Consider the following 12383-nt stretch of genomic DNA (forward strand, 5'->3'; position numbering starts at 1 on the left):
TGTTATCATCAACCCACACAGATTGTGACCTTCCGGTTAGGAAGTCGAGAATCTAATTGCAGGTTCTGTAGCTTATTCATCAGGATTGTGGGAAAAATGATGTTAAACATTGAGCATAATCAACGAATGGCATCCTGACATAGGTGCTTGCATTGTCCAAGTGATCTACATAAGAACATAAGAAATAGGAGCAGGAGTAGGCCCTCTGGCCCATCGAGCCTGCTCCACCATTCAATAAGATCATGGCTGAGCCCACCACGGACTCATCTCCACCTACCTGCCTTTTCCCCACAACCCTTAATTCCCCTACTAGGCAAAAATCTATCCAACCTTGTCTTCAATATACTTACTGAGGTAGCCTCCACTGCTTCATTGGGCAGAGAATACCACAGATTCACCACCCTTTGGGAAAAGCAGTTCCTCCTTATCTCTATCCTATATTTACTTCGCTGAATCTTGAGGTTATGTCCCCTAGTTCTAGACTCATCTACCAGTGGAAACAACTTTCCTGCCTGTATCTTATCTATCCCTTTCATAATTAGGTATGTTTCTATAAGAATCTCCTCTCACCCTTCTGAATTCCAGTGAGTACAGTCCAAGGCGACTCAATCTGTCCTCATAGTCCAACCCTCTCATTTCTGGAATCAACCTGGAGAACCTCCTCTGCACCAACTCCAAAGCCAGTATATCCTTCCTCAAGCATGGATACCAGAACTGCACCCAGTACTCCAGATGTGGCCTCACCAGTTCCCAATACAGTTGCAGCAAAACCTCCCTGTTCTTAAGTTCAATCCCTCTAGCAAAGAAGGGCGAAATTCCATTTGCCTACTTGATAGCCTGCTGCACTTGCAAACCAACCTTTTGCATTTGGAAATATAGAAAACCTACAGTACAATACAGGCCCTTCAGCCCACAAAGCTGTGCCGAATATGTCCTTACCTTAGAAATTACCTGGGATTACCCATAGCCCTCTATTTTTCTAAGCTCCATGTACCTATCCAGTAGTCTTTTAAAAGACCCTATCATATCTGCCTCCACCACCGTCGCCGGCAGCCCATTCCACATACTCGCCACTCTCTGCGTAAAAAACTTACTCCTGACATCTCCTCTGTACCTACTTAAAACTGTGCCCTCTCGTGCTGGCCATTTCAGCCCTGGGAAAAAGCCTCTGACTATCCACACGATCAATGCCGCTCATCATCTTATACACCTCTATCAGTTCACCTCTCATCATCCGTTGCTTCAAAGAAAAAAGGCCGCGTTTACTCAACCTATTCTCATAAGGCATGCTCCCCAATCCAGGCAACATCCTTGTAAATCTCTCTGCACCCTTTCTATGGTTTCCACATCCTTCCTGTAATGAGGCGACCAGAACTGAGCAGAGTACTCCAAGTGGGGTCTGACCAGGGTCCTATATAGCTGCAACATTTATCTCTCGGCTCCTAAACTCAATCCCACGATTGATGAAGACCAATGCACCATATGCTTTCTTAACCACAGAGTCAACCTGCACAGCAGCTTTGAGTGTCCTATTGACTCGGACTCCAAGATCCCTCTGATCCTCCACACTGCCAAGAGTCTTACCATTAATACTATATTCTGCCATCATATTTGACCTACTTAAATGAACCACCTCACATTTATCTGGGTTAAACTCCATCTGCCACTCCTCAGCCCAGTTTTGCATCCTATCAATATCTCACTGTAAACTCTGACAGCCCTCCACACTATCTACTACACCCCCAACCTTTGTGTCATCAGCAAACTTACTAACCCATCCCTCCACTTCCTCATCCAGATCATTTATAAAAATCATGAAGAGTAGGGGTCCCAGAACAGATCCCTGAGGCACACCACTGGTCACTGACCTCCATGAAGAATATGACTCATCTACAATCACTCTTTGCCTTCTGTGAGCAAGCTAGTTCTGAATCCAGAAAGCAATGTCCCCTTGGATCCCATGCCTCCTTACTTTCCCAATAAGCCTTGCATGGGGTACCATATCAAATGCCTTGCAGAAATCCATATACACTACATCTACTGCTCTACCTTCATCAATGTGTTTAGTCACATTCTCAAAAAATTCAATCAGGCTCATAAGGCACGGCCTGCCTTTCACAAAGCCATGCTGACTATTCCTAATCATATTATGCCTCTCCAAATGTTCATAAATCCTGCCTCTCAGGATCTTCTCCATCAACTTACCAACCACCGAAGTAAGGCTCACCGGTCTATAATTTCCTGGGCTATCTCTACTCCCTTTCTTGAATAATGGAATAACATCCATAACCCTCCAATCCTCCAGAACCTCTCCCGTCTCCATTGATGATGCAAAGATCGATGGCAGAGGCTCAGCAATCTCCTCCCTGCACAAGCACTCTCAAGTCCTTCTGCACAGCAGAATGCTGCAGTCTTTTACCAGTTAAATAATAATCTGCTCTTCCACGTATCCTTCACATTTACCAACATTGTACTCCATCTGCCAGACCCTTGCCCACTCACTTAACCTATCTATATCCCTTGGCAAACTCTGCATATCCCCTGCACAATTTGCTTTACCACTCAATTTAGTGTCATCAGCGAACTTAGATACACTACACTCGATCTCCTCTTCCAGATCATCAATGTATATTGCAAACAGTTGCAGGCCCAGCACCAACTCCAGCGGCACACCGCTCACCACTGTTTGCCAACCAGAGGAACACCCATATATCCCAACTCTAAGGCCGTGTGAAGAGCCATTGAGATTGCATCTGCGGTAGAACTATGGTGGCGATAGGCAAATTGCAGTGGGTCCAGGTCTTTGCTGAGGCAGGAGTTCATTCTAGCCATGACCAACCTCTCAAAGCATTTCATCACCATGGATGTGAGTGCTCCTGGGTAATAGTCATTAAGGCTGCACATATTACTCTTCTTAGGCACTGGTACAATTGTTGCCCTTTTAGAGCAGGTGGGAACTTCCGACCATAGCAGTGAGAGGTTGAAAATGTCTGCCATAGTTGGCAAAGTTTTCAGAGCCTTACCAGGTACACCATTTGGACCTGCCACCTTGCGAGGGCTCAGCCTCCTTAGGCAGCCTAACGTTGGCCTCTGAGACAGAGATCAGAGGGTCACCGGGTGCAGCAGGGATCTTCACAGTTGTAGTTGTATTCTCCCTTTCAAAGTGGACATAGAAGGCATTGAGCGTAGCTGGTAGTGAAGCATCACTGCCCTTCATGCTATTGGGTTTCGCTTTGTAGGAAGTAATGTCCTGAAAACACTGCAGAGTTGATGTGCATCCGATGTCACCTCCAACCTTGCTCAGAATTGTTTCTTCGTTCTTGAAATAGTCCTCTGCAAGTCATTTTCTGGTACAGGCCAGGCCACCAGTCTTAATGCCACAGATCTACCCCTCAGCAGACGATGTACCTCCTGGTTCATCCACGACTTTTGATCTGGGAATGTACAGCAAGTTTTCATAGGCACACACTCATCCACACAGATTTTAATGAAGTCAGTAACAACTGCGGCATACTCACGCAGATTCGAAGATGAATCGCTGAATACAGTCCAGTCCACCGTTTCAAAGCAGTCTTTTAAGTGCTCCTGTGCTTCCCTTGTCCAAGCCTTCTTGGTCCTTACTACTGGTGCCGCAGTCCCCAGTCTCTGCCTATACTCAGGGAGTAGAAGTACAGCCAGGTGATCAGACTTTCCGAAGTGTGGGCGTGGAATGGCATGGTAGGCATTCTTGACGGTGATCCAGTGTGTTGTTTTCACTGGTACTACAAGTGATTTGTTGATGGTAATTATTTTGTTACTTTTCAGGCAGGCCTGCTTAAAACCTGCCAAAATTATAGTGAAGGTGTCAGGGTGTTGATCCCATTGCTCAGATCATCTAGAGTCTGTTAGACATTGGACTGAGGTGGAATGTACACCGTTAACAAAATGATCGCTGAAATCTCCCGTGGCAGGTAAAATGGAGAGCACTTAATTGCAAGATATTCCCAGTCTGGTGGGCAGGATTGGGACAACACTGATACATGTTTGCACTAAGAGGAGTTGATCATGAAGCATACACCACCAAATCTGTTTTTGAGAGACATGACAGTCCTATCCTGATGGTGTACAGTGAACCTGTCAATCTGAATCGCTGTGTCCGGTATGGAAGGGGTTAACCAGGATTCTGTGAAACAAAGAATGCATGTGGTCCTAAAGTCCCTCTGATACGGCACCCTTGCTCTCTGAGGTCTTCGATTTTATTCATTAGAGGCTGTACGTTTGCCAGCAAGATAGTCAGTATTTGGAGCCTGAAACCTCGTTTTCTTAAAAGCACCTGAATTCCTGACCTGCAGCTGCCAGGAATCCAGTGAGAAATGCAGCCACAATTGGCATTGTTTCCATCGGTTTTAAGCAGAAAAAGTTTATTCAATCATATTAAGACATTTTCATTAAGTGTACAGACCTTGGAAGCAATTGTGATTCTCAGCTGCATCGAGCTGAAACAGGGATATGTAATCACATCCATCGAACTGTGTTGCACAAGATCACTGTTCCCAAGTCACTCCGGAGGTATAAAAAAAGGTTAAACTATAGGTTATAGTTTAACCTTTTGAAAATAAATATTGTTTAGTATCTAGGATATTCAGTATTTCCTTAAATTATTTTGTGCAACTTCTGAAGCAAAAGTTTGCTTGCAATTTTTTGGATATGAATACATATGGGTAGTTCAAGTATAATGCAAACTTTTGTGAACACGAGAACGTCATATTTTGTTGGTGTGCAATATATTACATAACGTAGTAGGCTATTGATTTTAAATATAAATATTAAATTTTGACTTCATCTTCATCTAGGTTAATACACATATACCCGTTCAATAAACTGAAACAATCTGCATTGTTGCTTTCCAAGTGGCTGTTTAATCAAAATATTTATATGGGGTTTTGAAATTTTCAGAGGAGGATCTAGTGATCCCAAGGAAAACAACTAATATTAATGACTAATATTAATAGACATTATTACAAAGTAATGGCAATTCACTTGAAACACTCAAGTTGTCAATCATACATAGCCCTTGGCTAGAATCAAATTCCATAATATCAGAACAATTCTGGAAATATCAAGAATATTGTGAATTATGTCTATCTATATTAGAGCTATATTACTTTCTTAAAACTCCTTAAAAATATGTTAGCTTTACCTACCTAACATTGATTACAAGTGTTTGTCCGTGTTAAAAATACATTATCTTACAAAAGAAAGCATTCAGAAAAAAAAACAGCTAGAAAATAACACTCTGCTTTTACCAAAGTTGAAACATTGAGATGGGATGACTTCACAGAATCCTCAGCAGCATGCAGTTCACTGAGGAAGCAGAAACATGCCCACAATAATCCATTAGCAGCGTCCTTCTCAAGTACATTCTCAGATTCTCAACTTCTACTAGACCATATTTTCTGATTCTGTTATTTTGTTGGTTGAAACACATAGGAAGAGTGTGAATTTTATAATCCAAATAATTATAACATGCAATAAATCAGGAAAAGTATCTAAATATTCCCCATTATACTTAATAGTTTAGTTACTTCTATTTATCAGTCAATTCATAGAATAGTAGTTTAAAAGGCAGTGAAGTGCAGTGAAGGGGAGAGGCTTCTTTGTTAAAATATGTCAGATTGTGCAATCAAAGGTTATTTTCCATAGTTACACTTAAGTCATTGTGGGAAACCATAGGTGTAGGGATATTCCACCGTAAGCAATGACTCATGACCTCATCACTGCTGCTGTTGAGTATGGAAAAAGGAAGAACTAAAAGTAAAGTGGATGCTAGGAATCTGAAAACAGAAATTGTTCAAAATACTAACCAGGTCAGGCAGCATTTGTAGAAAGAGAGAAAGAGTTAAAAAGTCAGACTGTAAATCATTCATCAGAACTGATTACAAACTTGAAACATTAACTCTGCTGCTCTTTTCACAGATGTTACTTGATTTTCAGCGTTTGCTTGATTTTAAAATTCCAGCATTTTAAATTTTATAATGGTAAAACGTTGACTGACATCAAGTTACACACAATGAAACAGCTCATCTTTCTTGATGGCAGAGCAGTTTATTTGTTGTCTTCGGCTATTATGTAGTTAAACTAAGACTTTAGACTGAACAACTACCCACTATCAGGTTGTTTTTTGGTGAACAGCTGTCTGGTTCCATGGATGTCACATAGACCTTGTACCCATATTCCTCTGCAGACCAGGCTCGGTCCAGATCCACAAGGCCCATGCAGTTCTTCCCTGTGAATAAAGAAATTTCATTAATATTTTTGTTGGTAACCACAAATCAGTAAGCCATAACCCGACATAAAAATAATTGGGTGTGCTGGTTGTTAATAGAAATAATACATTTCACTGTATGTTTTTATGTATATATGATAAATAAATTTGAATCTGAATCTGATCTGAAAGGTCATTGGATCTGTCTTTTTTGGAACAGTTTAAATATTATCTATATAAGGAATGTTAACTCCCTGAGAAACACTCTTTGTATAAACTTACAGTGAGTCACAAATTGAATTTGTTGGAACTGCATTCAGGGCATTTCACAATTTAAATAATTTAAAGTGTTTAATAAACATAACTCATATTTGACAAAAAGCATCAAATTCAGATTACAAAAAAAGACGGTAAAATTAATTTTGTTTTAGTCTACTTAATATCTAATAAGCCCAATAAAATAAACAGACTCTTGCCATAGTAACAACCATGGTGGTAATTAAATAACTGCTCCGAAATTGATAACCACTCATTATGTTTATTGAAGTAGTTTTCCCACGTGGGTTAAGAGCACTGCAGCTAATAATGTCATGCTTTCACAACACTTAAGTGTTCACTTTGACCCGAATATGAACCAAACATGCATCAGAATGTACATGGCTCAGTTATTTTAAGTTTTCTGCATGAAATTGAATTATTGGCTTAAGATACTTCCTAAAAAATTCAAGTTATTCTGAGCAACACACAGAAATGCTGGAGGAACTCAGCAGGTCAGGAAAAGAGTAAACAATCAATGTTTTGGGCCAAGACCCTTTTTCTAGACCGAGGTGGAAGGGGTGGGAGATGTCTGAATTAAAATATAGTGGGAGGGGAAAGAAGCTAGCTGGAATTGATAGGGGAAGCCAGGTGTGTGGGAAAGGTCAAAGTCTGGAGAAGAAAGAATCTGATAGGAGAGGAGAATAGACAATGGGAGAAAGTGAAGGGGCTGGGGACCCAGGGGGAAGTGAAAGGCAGGTAAAAAGAAGTAAAAGGTCAAAGTGGGGAATACAGGAAGTGGGGGGGGGGAGAGAAATTTTGCTCTTTCCAGAAGAAGAAAAAAATCGATATTCATACCATCAAGTTCGAGGGTACTCAGATGGAATATAAGGTGTTGCTCCTCCACCCTGAGAGTGGCCCCATCTGGGCACAACGGGAATGGAAATTAGAATTAAAATGTTTGGCCACCGGGAAGTCCTGCTTGTGGCAAATGATGCAGAAATGCTTGACAAATTGGTTCCCCTAATTTATGACAGGTCCTTCCAATGTAGAGGAGGCCGCATCAGGAGCAACGAATACAATAGGTGACCCTATCAGATCCGCAGGTGAAGTGTTGCCTCACCTGGAAGGTCTGGGCCCTGAATGGAGGTGTAGGAGGCGGCGTTTGGGCAGGTGTAGCACTTAGGCCATTTGCAGGGATAAGTGCTTGGAGGTAGATTAGTGGGCAGGGTCAAATGGACAAGGGAATAGCAGAAGGAGCAATTCCTGCAGAAAGTGGAGGAGGTAAAGAGATGTTTAGTGATAGGGTCCCTTTGAAAATGGTGGAAGTTGTGGACGATAATGTGTTGGATGATGGCGTTTAGGTTTTTCTGCTCAGCACTCTTTCCAGGAGTTCTGTTAACCCTCCACAAGTAGTTATAGCCTCCTTGTTAATATGAATGAGATTGGAACCTACTTTGGTTTGGAATCTTAGACCCAGGTGTCCAATGGACAGATGTAGAGCCATAAAGTTATACAGCACAGAAACAGGCTTTAACTCAACTCAACTTGTCCATGTCAACAAGTTGCCTTTTGAGCTAATCCCACTTATCTGCATTTTTCTCATGTTCCTCTAAAGTTTAGAGTCTAAACCTTCCAATCCACGTACTTGTCCAAATGTCTTTTTAGACATCTGTAAGAAAATAGATTAACTAGGCCAATGGAACATGAAATTCATAAAAGAATTCTTGGATCAAAGTCATTCCATACCAGGATCTGGGTTTTGGTTAAGTTCTCAATGATGGTTTAGAAATCTCCTTTGTTTAGAACTTTCCTCTCAGTGAAGACATTTTGTAAAACATGTCTATGTAGATTCAACCTTATTTTACAAAGGTTTACGAACATTTAAGGAGCTGAAATTGCAACATGGATGCTTCTTTGTAAGGTTTAAAGGACAGGTTAGGGGTACACATGATGCTGACGTATTGCTGGAGCAGAGAAGGAACCTCCTGTGCTCCTAGCAGCTACTGATTATGGAAAGCAAATAACCTTCAATAATTTCCAATAATACAACCACTAAAGTGGTCTTCAGCAAATTGTGTCAGTTCTGAACTCTAATATTAACCTTAGCTAAGCTTCACCTGGAACCTTCAAGATCATCCTAGAGTCAGCCAGCAGAGACTAGATAAAACAACAAGCATCCTTCTGTGTTATACTATTCCATAATTTTACAAGGCTTACAAAAAGAAGTACATTTTCCATCACTGTGCTGAGAGATATAAGACTGTAATCTTGTTGTCATCAAATAAATAAAGTGAAGATACAAAAAAAGACTTGACTGTAATTGGGTGTGACTTGTTCAAGACATACACTGCGGTTTTCCAATTGATATACCAGCCATATACCCAATTATCCCATGACTAACATTTTATGAGAAAACTGCTCATGCAGAAAACATTCCTTGCCAGCAGCTCACAGGTTGGAAATAGGCAGATACTGCTGCTTCTTAAAGACTTGGAACAAAAGCTTAGAAGGTAGATGGGGAGATTTGTCAGACAAGCACTGTAGAGGAGTAAAAGGCAACATAAGTGAGCATTATCAAATGTTTTAATAAGAAAATCCCTACTATTAACTGAAAATAAAATGCATTCAGAAGTTCCAGACAGATATATGCTGAGACCAGCTCAAGTACTCATTAAATATTGCATCTCTCTCCTTGTGGTACACATGTTTCTTAGTAGATGTGGAGAGAAAATAGGTCCAAGTTCTAAATGATATCACCAGACTCCTGACTGACTCTGACTGACAGAATTCATCTCAACCTGGAAATTAAAGCAGCCCTTACTTCAGTGGTGAACAAGCAGGATTGCAGCTGATTTGTTTCTAAGGCATCAATCATTAAAGGAAAATGTGAAAAACTATGTCTGAAATCACAGTGCCTTTGAAAGAAAAACAAGTTGGGAAAAGTTCTCTTGTAAACAAAGAGAACCTACAAATTTAAGAATCATTTATTAAGCACAGGAAGAAAGCGGGTGAAAGGATGGTGGAAGTAGATTTAATTCTACCCTCTAATAGAGATTTGTGAGTAACTGTGAAGGGAAAACTTGTAGGTCAATGGGGAAAGAGCAAAGTGAATGGAACCAAGTGAACAGCTCATTAAAATAGCTGCTGCAGGCAGAGGCACAGAGTACCTAATAGCAACTTGCAGTAGTTATTTCCAAAAATAACATTCTTAAATTGAGCTTGCTGTCCATGTCACATTAATTTGTTGATTCTAAGAGATTACTAGCCTCTATGCTTTGAATAATGGAGCAACCAGGCCTGGCCAAATGAAATACATTCAGTCATTTTCCTCCACCATTCTATAAGGTAGTGTCAGCTATGTATTTGTCCTCGTACCTATTAGCCGGCGCTCAGCAGGGAGTTGAACAGCTGTCTGATCTGCAAACCTGCACAGAATCATGTGTTCCTGCAACAAAAAGAACAATGCAAAAGATTTCAGAATTAATCTTACAATTGCCAATAAATAATCACTTAACGACTTCAGAGATAAAGCATATGCAAGAATAAATAAAAAGTAAACACAGAAAAATGATTTGGTATTTGAACAGATCCCAAAGGGTATTTCAAAGCATTAACAGTGGGCAACTCAAAATAAAACACCCATTTGTAAATCTACATGCCTTGCAGCTAAATATCCATTTCACTTCCAATGTGAGTTTTTAAAGAAGTATTTATGAATGCACTAATAATTCTTATTCTCAACAATTTTTAATTAGGACAGACAACATCTTGAACCTGAAGCAGTGTGTTCACCTGCTGAAATTACCAGTAACTGCATTACTGAAAATGTGGAGCTTTCACCAATCTTGTTAGGCTACTTTCATATCCATCAGTCTACACTTCCAAATAAAATACTATTGCACAGACACAATTATCTTGTTCAACCCATTTAATATGGGTGAATTTTTTAGATTACATTAATTGCTACTTTCTTTGTATGTTGGAAGCAGTAATACTAATCTGGTCTATATTAAACATATGCAATTTTCATGTTAAAAAGAGAAAGTGTTTTCTTTGATCCAGATTCTGTAAATAGAATAGTCCTGTTGGCGTTAAATTCTCTTGTTGTATTAGTTGTAATATCTAAGCTACGTAACTTAATTAATGAACTAAAGCCAACAGTAATTTTTCTGAACCAATTTCTGTTCTATGTGAAGTGCAAGTACACTTGAAGCTAAGTACATAACAAAGCATTTCTCTATCATTTGTTAGAGTTTGTACCAGTGGTTCCAAAATGTTTTGGGGCTACTGCCACCTGGGCTCCCAAACCACATCGCCAGATCCCCTCACTCCCTTTCCAGCCATTACATAAACACTATAAGAATTTTGATTTATGAAGCACAGTGAAAGAAAACAGGAACTGCAAATTCAAAGCAGTGACAAATAATTACAAAAAATATTCAAATCTATTTAACGCTACAAACAAGATAATTTATCCACTTACCTACAATAACAGTTTTCATGAACAACTTTAGAGGATACATTAGTAGTTCAATTATTCACTAGTTCATTGATTTTTCACCTCTCAGAGAGATGGATGGGCTTGCTGCAGTGACAGCAGCTTCTCAACGTCAGCCTGAATGTCACTCAGAAAAGAGTCTCAGATCCCATGTTCAGTAATTTGCAGTCTGTTTTGCTGCTTTGAAGAAAGTTGGACAACTACACTGAGACCATATTCCACTAAATATAATGTTGAAAAGACAACAAAGAACATTTTGACCTTCTTCCACAGTACAGGATAGCATCTAAAGATTTCTTCCTGCAACCAAAAGTCTTGATATGATTTTTGAACCTTAGCTTCAGCTCAAAGTCATTTTGTAGAGAGATCAGTTCTTCTTCCTCCATCCTTCCTATTAATTCCTCATTGCAAGTGTTCAGGAATGAATTTATTACCCAATCTGGAATTTGAATCAAGAGAAGACCCAGAAATCTATCTGATATGTTTTCATGCAGCTCATCCAGGTAGGCACAGTATATTTGAAGATCATTATCTGGTATTCCTTCTTTTCCTTCCAACTCAGAGAAGTTCGGAAATTGGAAAAGGTCATGATGGCCAAAACTGCACTTAATAGGGTTAACTTGGGACAGAAACCTGGAGATGACTGATTTGATTTTGATAAGTTTCACATCATTTCCTTGCAATTGAAGACTGATTTCGTTAAACGTTGCAAATATTTCTGACAAATAAGTAATGTCATACCTAATATTCTTGAGTTGATTACTGAATTAAGCACTTGAGTCCTCAAAGAGTTTTATCACAGTTTCAAAAAATGCATAAAAGCATCTCAAGCGGCTCTCCTTTTGAAACAGTCAAGCATTGAGAGTGTGGGACTTGATTTTATTTACCGCTGTGATAACAGTATTTAATGATCTATGCAGCTGATCACTTTACATTTCTTTGCAACAAGATGTTGTCTGTGAATTACACGGTGAAAAGTAAATATGTTAGGTAAAGCTTTTTCCGAAGAAGTAATAACCCCATTCTGGTGCCCCATCTGTTGCACAAACAAGAATGCTGGTGAGCAGATTGTTCTTCTCTTTGAAAAACTGCTCAACAACCCTGTAACTGTTTCTATTTTCCTTGCAAATAACAACTCTTGAACCATGCTTTCATATTTTATATCGTGAACATAACCAAGAAGCAAAAATTTGTTGCCCAGCAAAGCTGACTCATCAAACTGCAGAGCAAATTCTGTTGTCTTAACTATGTTGTACAATGTGTCTTCCACATTCTCAAACATTTTATCTATTCATCTTTGAAAAGAGTTGTCACTGAGCGGAATCGCTTTAATTGAATTGATTTTATTTCTTACATCCATCACATACTTGAGCAGTAAAAATC

The 12383-nt window shown here is 39.7% G+C and overlaps 1 protein-coding gene across 3 annotated transcripts in view; it reads right to left on the reverse strand.

The window, feature by feature from the left end:
• Positions 1-4478: 4478 nt before the first annotated feature.
• Positions 4479-12383, reverse strand: part of gstcd (glutathione S-transferase, C-terminal domain containing) — a 238736-nt gene continuing 230831 nt past the window's right edge. The window contains exons 10-11 of one of the 3 annotated variants that reach the window (XM_072256401.1): positions 9878-9947; positions 4479-6265 (exon numbers count right to left, since the gene is read on the reverse strand). In XM_072256401.1, the coding sequence (XP_072112502.1) occupies positions 6126-6265; positions 9878-9947 (210 nt within the window). In that variant the 3' untranslated portion in view covers positions 4479-6125. The remainder of the gene's footprint in view (positions 6266-9877; positions 9948-12383) is intronic. The other 2 variants (XM_072256400.1, XM_072256402.1) reach the window with 2 other exon arrangements.

The sequence above is a fragment of the Mobula birostris genome, chromosome 4, assembly GCF_030028105.1.
Source record: "Mobula birostris isolate sMobBir1 chromosome 4, sMobBir1.hap1, whole genome shotgun sequence".
NCBI classification, from domain to species: Eukaryota; Metazoa; Chordata; class Chondrichthyes; order Myliobatiformes; family Myliobatidae; genus Mobula; species Mobula birostris.